The sequence below is a fragment of the Magnolia sinica genome, chromosome 4 (genome assembly GCF_029962835.1).
Source record: "Magnolia sinica isolate HGM2019 chromosome 4, MsV1, whole genome shotgun sequence".
NCBI classification, from domain to species: domain Eukaryota; kingdom Viridiplantae; phylum Streptophyta; class Magnoliopsida; order Magnoliales; family Magnoliaceae; genus Magnolia; species Magnolia sinica.
In genome coordinates this window covers 113972299-113992734 of record NC_080576.1, presented here as the reverse complement: position 1 = coordinate 113992734, position 20436 = coordinate 113972299, and the positions used below count along the sequence as shown (strand labels likewise).

The 20436-nt window shown below is 39.5% G+C and overlaps 1 protein-coding gene across 3 annotated transcripts; it reads right to left on the bottom strand.

Annotated features, from left to right (window-relative positions):
• Positions 1 to 3089: 3089 nt before the first annotated feature.
• Positions 3090 to 20436, bottom strand: LOC131243942 (uncharacterized). 3 transcript variants are annotated; one of them, XM_058243579.1, is made up of 21 exons: positions 20364 to 20436; positions 20033 to 20257; positions 17031 to 17139; positions 16497 to 16871; positions 16329 to 16384; positions 16000 to 16246; positions 15861 to 15916; positions 15347 to 15620; positions 14754 to 14917; positions 14424 to 14566; positions 14251 to 14352; positions 13984 to 14122; positions 13813 to 13899; positions 13580 to 13741; positions 11945 to 12295; positions 11474 to 11664; positions 11261 to 11379; positions 9519 to 9665; positions 9280 to 9428; positions 8776 to 8994; positions 3090 to 4086 (listed from the first exon to the last, which is right to left on the bottom strand). In XM_058243579.1, exons 1-21 carry the CDS (start codon positions 20406 to 20408, stop codon positions 3658 to 3660), a joined length of 3789 nt encoding a protein of 1262 aa, XP_058099562.1. In that variant the 5' UTR covers positions 20409 to 20436; the 3' UTR covers positions 3090 to 3657. The 3 variants fall into 3 exon arrangements, with proteins under 3 accessions (XP_058099562.1, XP_058099563.1, XP_058099564.1); XM_058243580.1 differs by having other exon boundaries at positions 11261 to 11376; XM_058243581.1 differs by having other exon boundaries at positions 11474 to 11619.

Genomic DNA, 20436 nt, shown 5'->3' with positions numbered 1-20436 from the left:
AGACCACTTAAGATTATGATCCGATGAAGACCACTTTTTCAGCCAACGGGGGTATAATGTGAAAACAGAAAGGAACTGAAAGCTTTTCTGTATTTGAGACAACCTGAAGGGGTTGAATATATAGAGATTACAATCATCTATAAAAGAAAAATAATAAAATCAGAATCTTCTACTTGTGAAAACGAACTATATAAGATATATTAGCTATACAAGGTACGTGAGTCTGTTTAACATCCCCCTCAAACTAATGTTGGTCATCGACAAGTAATAGTTTACCAACTAGAAATGAGTGACGTGCAGAAGTGGGGGACTTGGTGAGAATGTCGACAATCTGATCATGGGATGCAATATGTAGAAGAGAAATGAGCCCAGACTAAAATTTCTCGCGGATAAAGTGACAGTCAACTTCAATATGCTTCGTTCGTTCATGAAAAACCAGGTTAGAGGCAATCTGAATGGCACTTAGATTATCAACATGGAATGGAGTAAGATTCTCCAGAAGAACGCCCAAGTCGGAAAGAAGTCCACGTAACCAGACAAACTCACTACACGTAGCGGACATCGCCCGATACTCGGCTTCTGTGCTTAATTTGGAAACAGTGTCCTACTTCTTACACTTCCAAGAGATTAAAGAAGTGCCGAGAAAAACATAGTACCCAGTGATAGATCTTCATGTGAGAGTACAACAGGCCCAATCAGCATCCAAATAAGCACGAAGTTACAAAGTCGTCGTGGATGAGAAGAACAGTAATCGATATAGAGTTCCACGTAGGTACCGTAAAATGAGCAACACCGCAGTCATATGAAGAGTCCGAGAAGCAGAAACAAACAAACTAACGACTTGGACAGCGTAGACAATATCAAGGTGAGTCATAGTTAAGTAAACAAGACTCCTAATCAAACGGCGGTATAAGTCGGGCTGTACAAGTAGATCACCATCGTCACAGCCATATTGAACGTTAAGTTCTAAAGGAGTCTGAACTGTCTTCTGATCCGTCAATGATGCCAAGGCGAGAAGATCCTTGGTATATTTACGCTGGCTAATCAGGATCCCACGTTTAGAACGTGAAATTTCAATCCCAAGAAAGTATGTGAGATGGCCGAGGTCTTTCATCTTGAAGGAGGATTGCAGAACTTCCTTTAAAGTCGAGATGTCAGTACCATCGCTACCAGTTAGAAGTAGGTTATCAACATAGACGAGAACAATGACAATTCCGTGAGCAGTGGTGCGCAAAAATAAGGATGGGTGATGACTACTTTGAGTAAAGCCAGTACCTGTAACAACATCGTGAAAGCGTTTGAACCATACCCGATGTGCCTGTTTGAGGTCATACAGGGCTTTCTTTGGGCTACATACCTTATTGTCAGGGATTAAAGAGTCAGGAGGAAGTTTCAAATATATTGTTTCTTCGATGTCTCCATAAAGAAAAGCATTTTTCACATAAATCTGAGCAAGTGGCCAAGAGCGAATGGAAGATATTGTCAGAAGAGTACGAACAGTTTTCATCTTGGCCACGGGAGCGAATGTCTCATCATAATCAATTATGTATTCCTGTTTGTATCCCTGAGCGACAAATCGAGCCTTGTATCGATCAAATGATCCATCAGACTTGAGCTTGACAGAATAAATCCATTTGCTACCAATTAGCCGTTGGTTAGTAAGTTGAGTGACAATGTCTCACGTATGATTATCATCCAATGCCGCAAGTTCTTCTATTATAGCCTTCTTCCAACAATCATGAGTGACTGCCTGAGAGTATGAAGTAGGAATAGAAACAGTATCCAGAGTAGCATTCATGGCAGACATAGAGCATATCAAGCGATCAGGCACTCAATGTACACGATCGGAACGACGTATCGAGGTAGGTTCAGGATCTGCAACAGGTACAGTAGGTTCGGGTTGAATAATAGGTGGTGGAGCTGTACGTGGTCGACGCGAGTAAACCTGCAACGGACGAGGGAGAGTACTCGAAGCAAAAGGAATATCAAAAAAGGTAGTTAAACCAAGAGATTTTGGGGCATGCAGGGGAAGAAGAGATGAATGAAAGGCAATGTGTTCAAGAAAAACAATATGTCGTGAAACTCAAACACAACGAGAAACCAAATCATAACATCGAAAACCCTTCTAAGTTTCTCCAAATCCCAACTACATACATTTGATCGATTTTGGAGATAGTTTGTTACGCTCACATGAAGTCAGGTAAACATAATAGACACAACCAAAAACACGAAATGTGGAATATGCAGGAGGTAAGCCATTGAGAACAAAGTATGGAGATTTACTATGCGCTGAGACGGACGAGCAGAAGGGTCAGGTGCGCTGGATCGGACGAGCAAAGGGGTCGAAAGACGCAGGGGAGCAAAGGGGCCGGACGAGCAAAGGGGCCGAACGATGCAGGGGCGGTCGCATCTGACAGGTGATGCCGGTTTTGGATCAGTGAAGCTTTGATACCATGAAAACAGAAAGGAGCTGAAAGCTTTTCTGTATTTGAGACAACCCAAAGGGGTTGAATATATACAGATTACAGTCATCTATACAAAGAAAATAATAAAATCAGAATCTTCTACCTGTGGAAACGAACTATACAAGGTATACTAGCTATACAAGGTATGTGAGCCTGTCTAACATAATGCTCTCAAACAGGAAATGATCAGAATCAGAATTACTGATAACCACCCTTCCCATGGTTTTAAGACTCAGTCGAGTCTTATGCGACTCATCTAGGTCAACTCAAATTTGGCAGTAACCTATCATTTCCAATATGAGTCACCCCCACTTGGCAAGTCGGACCGATTCAACCACCAGCACAGGCAACTCGAGACTCGATTCAGGGCCAAACCAGTCAATTCTAGTCTTTGGGTCTTAAAACCATGCCACTCTGAGTACCCTGGTTCAAAGAGTAATTGGTGAAGGTATTGAGTAATCTTTTTAGCTCTGAACTACAAATGAGAGAGAATACAGACCTTTGGTGAATCCTCACAGTTGGAGACTGAGCATTCCATTTCAAGAAGATCCATACATAGCATGTTACATGCCACTGTACTAAAATAAAATGGGTAGCTATGTCAGTGGGTCCCACCATATATGCTTCAGGAATGCAACCGAATTTTACAGCGGGGTATTATAAGGTATTATACAATGCACACAATGAATGTCTGTGCAGTACCATTCAGGCTCTCAATTTTTACAAGTGAGGACAATAGCTCAGTCATTCAAACCTTTCAGATGATGGGCCTCATCATGCACAACCCACACATCAATAATCCTCCCAATTGGGGAACCATTGGGCATGTGGCCAAGAAATGGATGGTTAAGAAAGCAAAACAAGGGCAAAGTTGGCATTCGACCAAGAGCAATCCATACATTCTGTGGCCAGGATCTATCAATCTTGCAGGGTTTTTGGTGTGGACGACCGACAGTTAGACCCATTGAACCAACTGTTTGGATCACTCAAGTATGGGCCCCACTTGTACAAACTAAAAGGCCCATCATGCTGTACAAACCTTCTTCCCAAGCAATGTATAATACCTCTTTTATCATTCCTATTATTCAGAACAGTTGCAGTTCACTGTACAAAGCTCGTTGGATTCGACATAGATACATCAGACATTATTATCAATAGGATAGAAACAAATAGGCGAGAAAGAAAAATCATGTTAGATATTATTCTTCACCAATTCAAGAACCTGACGTGAAAGACTCTCCGCAAATTTCCCGATCAGTGGCTCAAACTCAACTGCTTCAACTCGAGCATCCAAAGAGGAATTCATCTTGCTAGAGTGCACCAAATCAGCAAGCTCCTGAACTTTCCTAGTTATTGATGGGACAAGCTCTGATGCTAAATCTGATAGTTCAGTCGCGGGCCCACTCAACACATCTTCTCTCGCCACCGGAAACCTCAGGTCTGTGAATAACTGAAGTGCCTTTTCCGCAGCAGTATCTAAACTAAGTAATGCTGCTCTGCATTCCGTGATTCTTTCCGAGTAAGTTGTGTTTTTCATGTAACATCTCGCTGTCCCATTAGTCGAGTCACTTTCTTCATGATTGTCAGTGGAGCCTGAAGAGCTTCCACTTTTATCTGCACCCTGCAATAGGTATGGAATAGTAGCCGAATCTTAGTATGATCAAGTTATCAAAAATGTTAGCTGTGGGTTATGTTTAACAAGGCCTCAGCAAACTGGTATACAGCACAAACCCAAAACGAGGAATGCTACTTGCAGCCATGCATCTCCAGGCAGCCTGCCAAAGTGGCTTGGTTGTATGAGATCCCAGCCATTCACCATGTGGCCTGCTGTTAATTAGTCCTGGATCGTAGATTGAACCATTCCATGCTTCTAAATATTGTCCAAAACCTGGTTGAGTTGTCACAATTTTGGTGGGCATGCAAAAGCGTCACTGGAGCAAGACTGACTGAAACTAAACGAGTTTAGGCAAGTCATACCAGTTTCTTTCTCCAGGCTAGTCGCACTTGGGAACCGCTATATAAAACCATTGGCCAATTTGCTCATCAGGGAGGAAAGCATGCACATGAAGTAGCCTGTTTAAGCATCCATTTATTTGCACACACATGTGGCTCGCCTAATTGATTAAACTGGTCTGATTTTGACTAGGGCACATTAAGGGCCCGTTTGGATACCACCAAATAAGTTACTTTTTCTACTTACAACAGTAGATAAGTGACTTATTTTAGATTAGTAAGTTTGGTTTATGATTAGTTATAACTTTTTTACTTAAAAATACATAATCACTTCAGTTAATTTTTTTTTAGCTTTTCTACTTTTCAGAAGTTGCTGAAGAGAGGCATCAAGAGAGACGAAAGAGAGGTGCAGCTGATAAGTATGTTGTTTGCCAAACATACTTATCTTCTTAATAAGTAGAAACTAAGATAAGCTACTTGTGGAATAAGAAGCTTATCTTAAGCAACTTAAGATCCAAACGCACCCTAACTGAAGAGCACCTGACGTATGGGCCAAATCTAATACGAGTATGGCATGGACGTGGATGGCAACCAGGTACGGTGACTACTGATGTGCAACTGCAAGTAGGATTCCTAACAAAGACTACTGAAACTAAAACATTTGCTGGTGGGAAAAACTTTATGCCCTCGATCATATAATGTACACAAGCTTGGCTTATGTTACTGAAATCTTTTAGTAAATGAAAATTCTAAAAGAAACTGAAGTTTCATGTTTTAAGTGAAACAACCAAGATTCCCTCCAAATCAAGGTTTTAGAAACCAGAATGAACTGCCGTTCCATTTTTCAGTCTGTAGGATTCGAGCCAGCTCGAACTGTAAATGGGTTACTGATGTGGGACAATTAAACACTTGCTCTAAAAGCTCGAACTGGGTTAGGACCTCGGCCAAGGTATCCCAAATCGGATACGTATCGGCCATAACGGCCGATACGTATCCGTAACGGTGGGAACCGTTACGCGTTTCGGGGCCGTATCGGCCGATGTCCATTTTTATACCCGTAACGGTCATATAACAGTAACTTTTTTTTTGCCTTTTTAAGCTCCGTTTTTTCATTTTTTTTGAAACAATTTGCTTCCAAACTCTCACTCAATCCTTCTACTACTAATTTCGACCAATCTTGGCTTGGTATTTGTGATAAAAACACATTATATTACGGATTTTCTTGAATCGAAGCTCGATGGGCCATTTTTCAGAAATTCGTCAAAAATAGGTATTTATACTTTTTTTAATATGTTTTGTTGTTTTAATCATGCCATATGATGTGTTAATCATAGTAGAACATGTTAATGTGCATTTTACAGATTTGGGGTTCCATTTTATATTTTTTTTCTATTTTTTTCTATTTACGCATTAATTTTGGCCCTTTTTTTAAAAATTCGAAAAATCAATTTTTAATGATTGTTTTGTTGTTTTAATCATGCCATATGATGTGTTAATTATAGTAGAACATGTTAATGTGCATTTTACAGATTTGGGGTGCCATTTTATATTTTTTTATATTTTTTTCTATTTACGCATTAAGCTTGGCCCTTTTTTTTAAAATTCAAAAAATCAATTTTTAATGATTTTTTTGCTATTTTAATCATGCCATATAATGTGTTAATTATAGTAGAACATGTTAATGTGCATTTTACAGATTTGGGGTGCCATTTTATATTTTTTTTTATATTTTTTCTATTTACACATTAATTTTGGCCCTTTTTTTTAAAATTCGAAAAATCAATTTTTAATGATTGTTTTGCTGTTAATCATGTCATATGATGTGTTAATCATAGTAGAACATGTTAATGTGCATTTTACAGATTTGGGGTGCCATTTTATATTTTTTTCTATTCACGCATTAATTTTGGCCCTTTCTTTTAAAATTCGAAAAATCAATTTTTAATGATTGTTTTGCTGTTTTAATCATGCCATATGATGTGTTAATCATAGTAGAATATGTTAATGTACATTTTATAAATTTAGGGTGCCATTTTATATTTTTTTATATTTTTTTCTATTTTGGCATTAATTTTGGATCTTTTTTTTTTAATTCGAAAAATCAATTTTTAATGATTGTTTTGTTGTTTTAATCATGTCATATGATGTGTTAATCATAGTAGAACATGTTAATGTGCATTTTACAGATTTGGGGTGCTATTTTATATTTTTTTCTATTTACGCATTAATTTTGGCCCTTTTTTAAAAAATTCGAAAAATCAATTTTTAATGATTGTTTTGTTGTTTTAATCATGCCATATGATGTGTTAATCATAGTAGAACATGTTAATGTGCATTTTACAGGTTTGGGGTGCCATTTTATATTTTTTTTCTATTTTCGAATTAGTGACTTTATGTTTTTATTTGCTTATATTGGACAGGTTTTGGAGCTTCTTAGGGTTTAGTTAAAACATAAAATCATCTTTATTGACATAGGTCATACACTCATACTCTAATCTATATCTAATTATCTAGTATTACATTCATTCTAATATATCTATCATTGATAGTAGATAGTTAGAAAATTAAATATATGAATTTTGTAGTCAAATTCAGGTTATCTGGTTCATAAATTCATTAGACAGTCCGATACAACTTCTCACCAAAGAGTGGACCGTTACACCACCATAAACATGTTCCAATTTATAAATGAATGCATATTTGGAATGCTTAGAATATTTCGGATTTAATCCATATTTTTTTTGGCAAAAAAAATTTTTTGCACCGTTACGAGCCGTTACACTCCCGTATCGCCGTTACGCCCCCGTATCCGTATCAGTTTTGGAAGTCACCATTACACCAACCGATACCGATACGGGACACCTTGACCTCTGCCGAACCCCCTCATGGGCCCCACATCACATGGGTACCGCTTCAAACAGGCCGCCCACCCCGAGTGTGTCCCTGCATCCCACAAGCTACCCCACTTGAACCCAATGTGAAAATGTCCCTACATTAATCACCCCCGGTCAGCAATCTCGAACACAAGACCTCCCACTCTGATACCACTTTAATACAGGACAATTAACCACTTGCTGTAATAGCTCGAACTGATAGAGCATGGCGAATTAATTCATTTATCTCATAGCCCAAGCCCCAAATCCATGGGTTAGGTCATCGGCCGAACCCTCCTCATGGGCCCCAAATCCATGGGTTCCGCCTCACACAAGCCACCCGCCTCACATCGGTCATAAATCCATGGGTTCCGCGAGCTGCCGACCCCGAGTGTGCCCCTGCATCCCACAGGCCACCCCACTCGAGCCCGGTGTGAAAATACCCCCGCATTAATCACCCCCAGGAGGAGTCTCGAACACGAGATCTCCCGCTCTGATACCAATTTGATGCAGGACAATTAATCACTTGCTCTAAAAGCTCGAACTGATAGAGCATGGCGAATTAATCCCTTTATCTGCCCAGACCCCAAATCCATGGGTTAGGTCTTCGGCCGAACCCTTCTCGTGGGCCCCAAATCCATGGGTTCAGCCTCACACGAGCCACCCACTTCACACGGGCCCCAAATCCATGGGTTTTACGGGCCACCCACCCCGAGTGTACCCCTGCATCCCACGGGCCACCCACTCGAGCCCGGTGTGAAAATGCCCCGCATTAGTTACACTAGGACCTAAACCAGGACCCAGTGAGGGTCTAATCATAGCCAACTCAAAATGAGTACTCGAACCCGTTCCTTTATTTAGAATGCTTATATTGCAATCTGATTTTTTACATTTCTTGAGTTCTTTCAAGATTTTTGAGTCCCCAAATGGAGTTTCTGCATTAGAAAATGGGAGCAACCACATTTAACCCGACTTATGCCTTGACCAAGTCGACTCACGTGGCTCAAACCTGCGCTTTGTGTTAGATTGATGGTCATCCGTTCAATTCAATGGAGTGGCCCACCTAATGAGTGGATCAGCCTGATTTTGGTGCCAGATGATCTTCATGATGAGTGTATGTGTCCCCATCATTTGCACAGCTGGGACGTCCTACATTTGCGACACATTGGCAGGAAAAATGGTGCAACATGGGAAGCTTAGCATGCCAATTGTTGTATGAGCTCATTCCACATATTAACTTTCTTATTTTTATAGAACCAGGTATGTTATATTCTAGCAATTTTCCCTTCAACAAGATTTTGGTTTGCACAGTAATGTACAAATGCTTGGTTCTGATTATTCTCGTTGAAATACTACATTGAGGTACTTCAGACTTTTTTTCACCCAGAAAAACAGGAGAAATTAATGATATCTGGGAATTTTAGGAATCAAAATGCAACAATAATTCTAGCATATCTGAAAGAATTAATCGTTAGCAGACGTACCAGATCACAAATATCTGAGATTTGTGGGTCTTTTAACAGATCGTTTGATGGATCCCCTTGTGAACTTTGATGCGCAGCTTCATCACAACAATTCAAGTCTTCAGCACCTAAATTTTCAGCAGTCATCTCAAAAAGACTCTTGCAGCCTGTAAGCTGGTCACGGCGCACAACAAAGCGTGACGAAAAGCTTCTTCTCGCTGATGATCTCCTGCCTTCAACCTAGGAAAAGAGAACATGTGTTAAAAATGTATGATACACAAACAAATCTCCTACTGGTTCTCACTTATCAGATGCATGCATGCATAAATGTTGGCATGCATGTGCGTAAATGAATGCAAGCACACATGGTCGAGTTGAGTCCAAGTCTCAAATTTTCCACCTTCACTTTTCTTAAAATGGTATCGTGCTTTGAGTTATGAGATGCTATCAAAAATTACAGTGGTCCGTCAATATATTAGCCTTCCCATCTATATCCACAAGAAACACAAATGATAAAGTTCCTACCTTCAATAGTGTTGATAAATTGCTGAAGTGTTGGCTGAAGAGATCATCATCTTCATGTTGTCGGCCACTGCTTTCATCATCCTTAGTTGTCTGCGCTGGGATTTCACTTGCCTCTGAGCATAACTGTTCACCTGAACCTTGACCTGCAGCTGCTTTGCAACATGTCAAGGCATTACTAACACAAGAATATTATTTATTCTTAATTGAATTGCTAATGATACTCGGCATGAGCTGCTCACTTGATGTACATCCCTTCTCTTCATTTATTGCCTCACCACCAAGCCCACAATGTGGTTGCAGCAAGATATGGTCTGTGGCAGGAAGATCACCTAACGCGATTTCTCTCCCCTCACCACAGCCTGGTCTATCCAGGAGTGGGTCTTCTACTGCATTACAGCAGTGAACTTGTAAGCCATGGGACCAAGAAAAATCAAGGAATTTCTATCATAACTATCTACTGGCATATATATCCATGTAGAATGCAAGTGTAACATGAGAATAGGTAGAATTCCATGAACTCATTAGAAGGAAGAAATGTTGATAATTTGAAGGCTTGATAAAAGGACAATTAATTAGACTTACAAGAGTTCTTTCCTTCAATTTGGGGTTATCTTGGTGAACTCGCACCGCCCTTCAGGCTCACTTCTTTTTTTCTTTTTCTTTTTCTGAGTGTCATGCCATTTTGGATAATGGAATCTCAATAGTACTTGACAATTCAGGTTTTCACTCCCAGAAATTTGTGAAATCTTTCGTATCTTAGGGCTCAAGGAAATTTTGGAAAGTTAAGGGATAGGGAGCCAACCCTATGTCAATGAATCAACAGAAAGTGCTAGTCATATTGCAGTTTAGGACAGCCAATAGGGTAGTAGAGTTTCCTACCAAGTGTTGGAGAAACAAAAGCAAACCAAATCACTGATTAAGTAATTGTTTCTGATAAATTAATGATGGTTTTGTATTAAACCCAAAGTAGACATAATGGGTCTTGATATGTTGAGAATAGTGTGGATCTTGATCTTCATTTCACAAAACCTTTCTGCCACACCACATGATGATTCAAAAGCTCATGTAGTATATGTTCACCATGGAACTAATCTCATTGATAGAGGAACATCAGCACTTATATGGAGTTATTACTACTTTTCTGTGTCATTGTTTCTTAGACACTTTGTACAAATGATGACATCTCCGATTAGTAAGATTTTCTCCACATGGACCATCTACATTGGATACTTCTAGATAAACAGTATGGACATCACATGGTGGGGTAGGAGGTGCAAGCAGAGGACTCGTCAGGCAAAACTCATCAAAGTGATGTGACAAACAGCTAAGCATTTATGAAGGATCACATGTTGTGCACATTTATTTTAGAAGGAAGCTGATCCAATGCCTTCAGGGATGGGACATACTATGTGTCACCCATGGCATAGATGGATAACCTACAGGCCCTTTATTCAACAGTTTACGCGGTTGGACCAAAAAACACATTGTTTGCATGACCCTAGCCATGCGATCAGTTGCATATAATGGAAACTAAAAGACTGTTGGCAGTGGCTCACATCCAATAGGAAAATGTTGTTTTCTTAGACAGAAACTAGGATAGTCTGATCAAGGGCCGAGACTATCAAACACATGCGCCACATGTACAAGACTTGTTATGAAAGCACAATGACTGTGCCTCCAACGGCAGTGGATCTATTCCATTCTAGAATATATGGGCACAAAGGAATTTTTCAAGGGACCCATAGTCATATTTTTGCCTTTCCACAAGTTTAGATACCAAGTAAATGATCTATATCCTCATATCCTATCTGAGTATATGGAATTTTTCAAGGGACTCATATTATTGCCTTTCACAAGTTTAGACAAAATGTACCAAGTAAATGATCTATCTCTTCATATCCTAGCTGAATACATCAGAACATTCTGTCTTCTGCATGAGGAAGACCGAAGAGTGCAAATAGTGCATGATGTTTGGACTTACTCAAATTTGGGATGGAAATTGGCAACTTGACGTCCTTGACATCTCGCACTTCAGGGGAATCCAGTAGATCAAGATAAACAGTATGGATGGTGCGCCAATGCCCGTCCACGTTAAAGCTGCTAAATATGCACAAACAAAAGAAGTCAGAAGTAAAGAGTTCTGAACAATCACATAAACAAGCAGCATAACTTGTAAATTGATCGTAGTATCCACCTTGGAATCCCTTGATCCATTGGAGAACTCTGGGTAGCATCCATATTAAATGGGCTTTCAGATGTGTTAGTGTGACATACTTGACTGTTTCCCAAGTTGAGTTGACATGGAATCCGGACTGCGATAGGAACCATGGTAGCAGAGGCCTGACCGTGTCCAGCGATTGAAAAAGGAGTTTCCAGTTTTACTTGCTGACAATAAGAAATTAAATATCTAACGAGCAGCCACATATGGCATCAAGAAAGATTGCAATAAAAGCACCCCCATCCCGAAGGGAAAAAAAATCACCATTCAGATTACAACAATAGCATAGATATTCCAATAGCATGCCAAAATATTGAGTATAATGACCAACGTCATCTTAAACCAACCAAAATGCTCACATGGAAATCTACAACCAATAGCTTCTGAATAAGCTAGCCAGACACTAAATTGATGAATTTCAGGATCTCCAATTTTCCTACAAATTACCTGCGACAAATTGAATTCAGGGTCTCCATCAGAAGTCTCATTGCTTGTTACTTTGATTTGTGCCCACTTCGGAAGCCTTGAGATACTAAATTTAAATGCTGATGTTCCTTCGCACGCCCCTCCAGTAACCACTCCTTCAACATCTAGGTTGCAATTTTGCAGTGCAGAGATATCCTTGAAATCAGTGTTTGGGTGGTTGACCTCTTCATGTACTATGCCCTCACTTGGAGCTGCTGACTGAGTTGAGCTTACTGGAAACAGATAAGATGCATTTTCCATAATCTTCTGCAAAATTGTTGTTGATAGTAAAGCCGGCATCTTCCACACAAAAATGCAGCTGTCACCACCAACCTGGAATAGCGTATTCAGTGGATCAAAACTAATATGGAAAAGGACGAAATATAAGGGCGATATCAACACAAGTCAATTCCTGTGCAAGATGTTAGAAGTTAATGATGAATCATCACCCCGACGCCACTTCTGCATTAGTTTCTTCCTAACCGCACAGACCAAATTACAAGATGTAGATCCAGTCTTCATGTTTGTGTAGATCATTGGGAAGAGCTCCTCAAAATCTAGATGGAATGAGGGAATTGTAACTCTCAATTAATTATCAGTTTTTTTTTGGGTGCATCCATTAGGATTTCCAGATTTCCAGCTGGCACAGACCCACATTTCCATAACTTTTCTATGTTGCATGTATCATAAACTTCAGTTATATGTTTCTGTGAACAAGCGGAGCATGTCCGAGAGTAGTTTTAGTCTAGAATATTTCAAAGTTCCACTGGATATTTCAAAATCACACTGATATCTTACTATAAAATAAAATTAAAAAAAAAAAACTGCCAATATTGTTGCAATGTGCCAAAATCCCCCTAATGGCAACATTGCTGATCTTTTCAGTCTTTATTTTGGCTATTAGAACGATCTAAATTGACAAATTTTTTCTTTCAAACTTCTGAGTTTTGGACATGTAGGTGGAAAACTGAAAGTTTGACTTTCCAATGCTTTCTCAAACATTCATCAAAGACATCCATGAAAACCATGACAACAGTAACAGACACATAAAGCTTATCCATTGCATTACTCATCCACTTTGGGGCTGTTATATGCTGCGATAGTCCCAAAGTTGAGCTTATGGACTTTGTATCTTCTTTTAGGCTACCTTTACCAGAATGTTCTATTTTTGGATGCATGCTCTTAGGTTTTCTTCACTAAGAAAGTGAAAGAAGCATTAAAAAAAAAAAAAAAAAAAAAAAATATTCAGAGAACTACCAGAATTCACAGTTCATGGTTGGTCTGTTGCAAATATGCCAGGATGGTTATTGGATCATTGGGATACCTCATTTGGTGGCTTCCAAATCAATCAGTGTCAACTCTTGTTTCACAATATACTTTTCTGTGCACCAAATTTCTAATAGCTTTTGAGACTTCTTTATTCTGGTTTTTCCAAAAATTGAGTTTAATGCTACCAGCAGACCAAGTCAAGGCTTGGCATGATTTTTATAACTGTACAAAATCTCCGTCATTTGCTCTGTGAAGAAGATCATAAGTAACATGAATTACACTCTATACATCACTAGGAAGCAAATCCATTATTCGCAACCCCAAAATTAAGCACAAACAAGAACTTACAGTAATTATGTGCTTGCAGTCAGGCAAGAAAATGACACCGGTAATCACTTCAGCATGCCCCATTGCTCGAGTGATGAGCTCTCCATTGGTAGAATCATGGATGCTGAAAGACCTGTTAGAGTAGGAGCAAACCAAGTAGCTGCCACTTGGATCTATCGTTACCTGTAAAATGTATATAGGGATAAGGCCACGAGGGTGGTGATGGTGCTATGGTATCCATAATAGTGGCGCACCTTTATTGGCTCTCCGAAGTCTGGATCTTGCTTAAATGTTCTAACAAGCTTCCCGGAAGCAAGGTTGAACATATTAATCTTCTTATCCTAAAAAAATAACATAATCATGTAGTAAGAATACTGACCAGAATGCCAAAGAAAAAGAGCTTTACCCTGTGAAAAGAAATAGACCTGCCCAACAGTGACAGCAACCTCCATTGCAGGATCTATAGCCATGTCGTAGACTGTTCCATGAGATGCAACTTGATGATGGCGACGCGAAATATTGTACCCACCATCTGTTATGGCTACATCACGGAACAGAATAGACCTGTTGAACAAGATCAAAGAAGTAAAAAATTCAAATGAATTATTGCTTAAATTGTCAAGAGATTTCATTTCTGTTTGCAAGGCTCGAAATCTCATGGGAAAAGCTCATGATTCTCTCGAAGAGGTTACCTATCAGCACTGCAACTGAGAATGTTACGACCATTGCAAGTAAGTTTTACAGAAGTAACTGCAGCTGAATGATCATCAAGACTCCCAATGAGATCAAAACTCCTGAGATAAAGAACATATCAGTGAATGAATACCTTTAAACTATGATGAAGCAGAAATCTCTGAAATCATACCTTTTAATATCATACACATGGATAATTTGATCTCTACCTCCAGAAGCAAGCAAGTAATGAGATTCTGATTCCTGGACAGTAGAAATATCTGTCTTGCTAGGGGAGCTAAAACTCAATGAGAGTATCTCAGCATCATGAGCTTCCTGCCAGTAGTCAGTAGTATGAAATCTCTTCAAATACTAAAATATATAAAAACACTTGCAAATCATTATTGTTGAGACCATGCTTGAGAAAGAGAAAACCCATAAGAAAAGAAACCTTTTTTGTACAAATATGTGAATGAAACACACTAGATTCATGTGGGTACGATATGGGTCAATGGGAAATTACCTGAAAGCATGTGTAGTCAGAAGTATACAGATTATAAACATGGAGGTTTCCATGGCAATCACCTGCAGCCAGGTATTTTCCATCAGAACTAACTGCCATCGAACGAAAACCTGGAGCACCTACCCCTGACTCTGCAGTATCTTGAGCAAAGACACCAGCGCTCACTGTGGAGAAGAATGTTTAAATAAGAGAGAGAGAGAGAGAGAGTATTGGATAGTTAAATAAAGAACATAAAGACAGTATGAGAGTTTTTTTTTAACTACGGGGATCCACAATATAAAGAGTATTTGTATCAAATATCCAAGAAATAAGTGGTCTCTAAACTGTAGGGGCCAAAGAACAGATTAGAACAAACAGTCTAAACTAACGAGGAACTATATACTTCTAGAAATATTAAGGTGCAGGCATGCAGCCGATGAATATACTTTCTTTTTCTTTTTTTCTTTTTTTCAAAAGCTACTGATGGATATGTACTGATTCCTGAATATACTTCTATCTAAATGCTTTATCTTGAAAGCACCCATCTAGTAAATACATATAAACAGGATCCACCGAGCGTCTAAACTCTAAAGCCTTGAAGATATAAAACTGACCTATACCTATGGTGCCCACTTGGTCAGTGTTCAGAGAACAACTAGGTTGTTGATTCATGGTGATTTCAGGTCCAGCATTCTTCGTCTCTGAATCAGACTGTAAAGCTAGATCCCATAGCCTGATAGTGCCATCTGCAGAGCATGTTGCAAAAGAAACTGCACGACAACCTCTAGCAACACATCCAAGAGCAGAATCATGCAGATTTTTGAAGGGAATATTCTTAACATCCCATATGCATGAGCTATGTGAAACAAGTACACAACACCTGCTAACCTGAAAATAAAACAATATAAGCTACATTAGATTGTAATAAACATAAATAAGCTCCTAGACTGAACTACTCAAAACATTTAATTTCAACAATGAAAAAGTCATGTGAAAAAAAAACTACGTCGTATTTAAAAAGAATGAACATTAGAAGAAAAAACAAACATCAGATATGACAGTACATGAACAAATCCAAGCAAGCAACAAAAGAGAAACAAACACAGAAAATACTATCTTAGAAATCACCTTAGTTACATCAAGCACATCCCATACGTAGAGACTGTGATCTCCATAAACAACCACTATAAAAGAGATACAAATAGTTTAGGGTCCAATGAAATAAGCAACTGCATAAATGAGACTTCTCCAATACCATATTGCTTACCAAGCTTTTCGAAGGTTGAAAATTGACAAGCTATTGCATCTGGGAGAGTGGAAACATGTTGAATACCATTCACTGATGATTTTGTTTGACAGGAGAGAATTGTTGTTGGATTGTTCTCCATCGGTTCAGAATATAGTAAGTTTCCTATATGCTTGAGAGTTTCAACCACGAAGAGTTGCACAATCCCATTGTTGCATGCACAAGCAATAAGCTTGTTGGATACAGAGAGTGCAAAACCTCTCTCAACCTGAAAATTAATTTCTCAACATCATGAAAACAATGACAAGCTAAATTGAACAAGCAAGTAATTTAGAATATCAAGAATTTACCTTCAGATCTACCCATTTTCTTATAGAAAACCCAGAATGAAGAAGACATAAAACACCTACAGCTTTGAATGAGTACAAATAAGTACAGGGTAATTGAATTCTTATCACCAACAACCATGAAAGGACAGGTTTTCAAGTAGTCGGGCTTGAAATTAAACAAATCCTCACCTGAATCTGTCAATGCATATATAGGATAAAGGTCTACAGCCCGATTGCTACCAACACTGCCAGGCATCCAGGCAGCAGACGTAACAGATGTAAAAGAACTGCCCTTCTGATTACCAATATTAGCAGGCTTTCCATTAATTGTCACCAACCCAGCTCCTGCGTGTGAGCGAGGCTTTGTAGATAACCCCAATGTCCAGAGCTTCAAGTGCTTTTTCCCAGCAGTTACAAAAGAGCTTCCATCTGATGAGAAGCAAACAGATGAAATTGCACTGCAAGATGTACTTGCTTTAAGCTTGGTTACCAGCCTTCCACTTCGCCAGTCCCAGAGACAGAGGTACCCATCGTTAGGAAATCCAATAGACACCAAATGCTTTCCTAGAAAAGCATCCAAAATAGAAAATCGGTAAATCTATTCAAAATTCTAGAACTACACCAATATCAATCAGAGTTTCAACTGGAAGCGTCAACTGCACAACAAAGACGAATTAACAAATCGAGACAGAGAGAAGCTTTAGTTAGCCAGATTTAACTAACCATCAGGTGAAAAGTCAATACAGGCCACCCCATATCGATGACCCTTCAATTCAGCGAGAAAAGTTTGAGTTGAATAGTCCCAAATTAAAACTGCTGGTTGAGGCCCTGACTGCAAAACCATATTAGAGATGCATTGCACAGAAATTAAGTCCAAAGCTGTTTTACAAACATTTTCCCAATTTCCACATTTGACTGATAGAACCTTCAAACAATCAAATATGGGTAAAAATAATAATCTCATTGTGAAGATGAGAACCTGAAATACATAATGCTATGAAAAAATCTTATCATAGTCAAATCAGAGTCGGGAGATGCTGTGGATGTAAAACAGCAATGAGAAGTAGAGCCTATTGGCCAAGAACTTCACGAGAGCCATTTTCAGATGCATGGAGCAATTTCAATTGTATTTACTTGTGTGTTTTTAGTTTGACACTGTCAACGTATCAACAAAGGACTACCAAGTGTGGGAGAGCCTATGGGGTCAATTTTGGAGTTGCCGCTAGCCCCCTTTTCATGTATGGTTCAAGGATGGCTAGAATCCTTGTTGGTTTCTCAAAATCCAAGAGTGAGTAATCCACTTGATTCCGAGGAATTGATTCCAACTTGGTCTTTATACCACTCTTTTGGGTAAGGAACACGGTTAAGGAGTAGGAAAGGGTAAGGCACCCTACTACCCACAAAGATATAATCTCTGCTCAAGGAGAAGGAAATTCCAACGTCGACTTTCGACAAACAGTCGACTTGCATCCCAAGGGTAAAAGAATAAAAAATAAAAAAGCGAATGAATGAAAAAAAAAGAAAGAAAAAATTTGAATAGAGCAGAAGAGGAAAGAAGAGGGGAAGCATGGGAATGTGACTTGCTTGTCTTCTCGTGGCTTGGATGAAGCTTTGGTCTTCAAAATTCCTGTGCTTGAGGGAGGCTTGAATTCCTTGGGTTGAAATTGCACTATTTGTTGGAGGGTTTCGCTTTGTGATTCCTTTTAAGAGAAGTGAGAGGGAGAAGAACAAGTGAATTCATCTACCCCTCAAGGTTGCCAAATCCTTGGCTCACCACTCCTAATAGTAGAGTTCTACTCCATGGCCTGAGGGAAGATGGAATTCCCAAGCTCTTAGCCCGTTGCTCATGTTCTCTTGTTTCTCCAAGGAATTTGCAAATTTGTGTAAGTGTTGGGGCTAGGCTCCTAGACATAGGCAATGGAGACTTAGAAATTCTGAGGCCAAGACCCCTCTCTTGAAACAAGAGACCTTTGTATATAGAGAAGAGGGGTGGCATTGTTGCAATCTGAAGGAAGGATGAGGGTGCTCTAAGGTTAAGCTACTTATGGATCATTGACAAGAGGCAAGATCTTAAAGGTTAATCGGATGATTTGGGTGCAAATTGAAGGGCAATTGGGTTTAGAGAAGGCTCTAGGAGGCTTTTATAGAGGCGTGTAAAGGAGTGGTTAGGATTGCAACGCTTAGAAGCATCACATAGCTTATGGAGGGGTAGTTTTGGGATTTTACTGTCAAAGTTAGCTATGGGGGTAGTTTTGTAAAAAGATGATAGGTTGGAGTCAAATCAAGGCTTTTAGGGGTGTTTTGGTAAGAGGGTGGATCAAAGGGTCAAAGGAAAATGAAAATTGGGTTTTGGATTTTTGTTCAAGGATGAGATGGTAAGTTCAAACATTGTTTTCCTACACACAATCCAACACACACCTTTCATTTTTTTATCATAATTTGGAGTTCGGGCACTGGATTTGAGTGATCTATGGCTTGTTGAAAAGGGGACTTGATGGGCTAACTAATGGTTCTAGTTTGGGAGAAAATTTTTGAGGATTAGGGAGACGTGGGGCCCATAAATTAGGAAATTTTCTGGTTCTACAACTGTCAACCGATCTTGCGCAGGGTCCGGTATTCCATCATAACTTTGTGCCCATATATTGGATTGAGCTGAAATTAGGCTCATTGGATAGCCTAAACTCTTGCCAACATGGATAGCCTCCATATTATCCATATACCCTTTATAAATATAGTTTTGTGTTTACACCCTCCCTCATCTTGTCAATCAAAACTATGTCATCTATAAGCAATATACACCATGGGATCTCTTCCTACAAATGCCTCATAACTCAAAACCAATGTGAAAAAGTAGAGGCTCAATGCCAACCCTTGGTGTAAGCCTACATTAATTGGGAACTCACTTGTCTCTCCAATAGTGGTCCTCACATTTGTTACCACTCCCTCATACATATCCTTAACCATGTCAATATATCCTCTCAAGTCACATTCACTAGGCATAAGTCCTTCGATCAAAGGTAAGGATTATCCAACTAGTGTGCTTTATAGGGTACATCCATCCATGGTAGGGGCCACCAAATCATCAATTGAGTTATGGATATCTAAAAAGAAAAGGTGACAACATCAGATTCTATCTCACGAGCAGTTATATGATCCTCAATGTGAGTACATGCAAAGTGTCGAGTATCCTTGAGCCTTGAGTTTGTACAAGCTGATTCAGTAACCTAAACTGTTGACCTGATGGACCCAACAGTTGATGTGGGTTTCCCTAGAAATCCCCCGTATTGAACCTTCTATTGGTGTTCTGCATGTAGACAGTCGAGGAGAGAGTATAGCTGTGGTCCACATTCAATGAGATAGCTGTGGTCCACATTCAATGAGATAGTACCCACAATGAAGTCCATTGTATCAATGATCTAGATAAGTAGAATGGGGCCAACTTGTCCCCACTCAGGGCTCAAGGATACTCTGGATATCCTCGACTCGAGGACCATATAATTCCTCCGATCTTGAAGGGTGCATTTGGATGTACATAACTACAATTTGGTCCTTTCAACTTTATAGAACAAAAACTATTCCAATTCAATTCAACTGTGAATCCAAACGCAGCCTAACTCTCACTCCATTTTATCTCCTAAATTCCCACATTCAATCCTCGAAAAATTACAAACCGAAATGAGAAGACAGCAACAGTAACAACCACAACAAAAGCAAGATACAGTTACCTCTCCAGCAGCGATGCAGCTGCCACTATCTCGACGCAAGACAGACACGCAGCTCAAGGGCTTTGGCATCCGCGAAGACACCAAGAGGTGCTTCTGAGCGCCAGATTCAATGTTGTAGACCACCACGACGCATCCTGCCAAGTACACGCAATCGCCCGAGGAGACGTTGGCAACCAAACCGCTCGCATTTTTCGTCGTCAGGCCAATGATTTCCTCCAAAATGAGCTGTAGATTAGAAGACAATCACGCAAATGCAGGTAGAAGGATCAAAAAGAGATGGATTTTTCTAGGTTTTCTTGGGAAAATGAGAGAGTTTGAAGGCCGTCCGTACCTTTGGAGCTGGATCTGATTTCTTCTGTTTGGGTTTTAGCTTCATTTCATGAATGAAGATTACCCTAGAGAGA

Coding starts and splice junctions, on each gene's coding strand:
- LOC131243942 (XM_058243579.1), bottom strand. CDS start 20,408: ATGAAGCTAAAACCCAAACAGAAGAAATCAGATCCAGCTCCAAAG. Junction 17,140..20,032: donor GCTGCATCGCTGCTGGAGAG/GTAACTGTATCT, acceptor ATGGTTTTGCAG/TCAGGGCCTCAACCAGCAGT. Junction 15,917..15,999: donor TTCAACCTTCGAAAAGCTTG/GTAAGCAATATG, acceptor TCTCTTTTATAG/TGGTTGTTTATGGAGATCAC.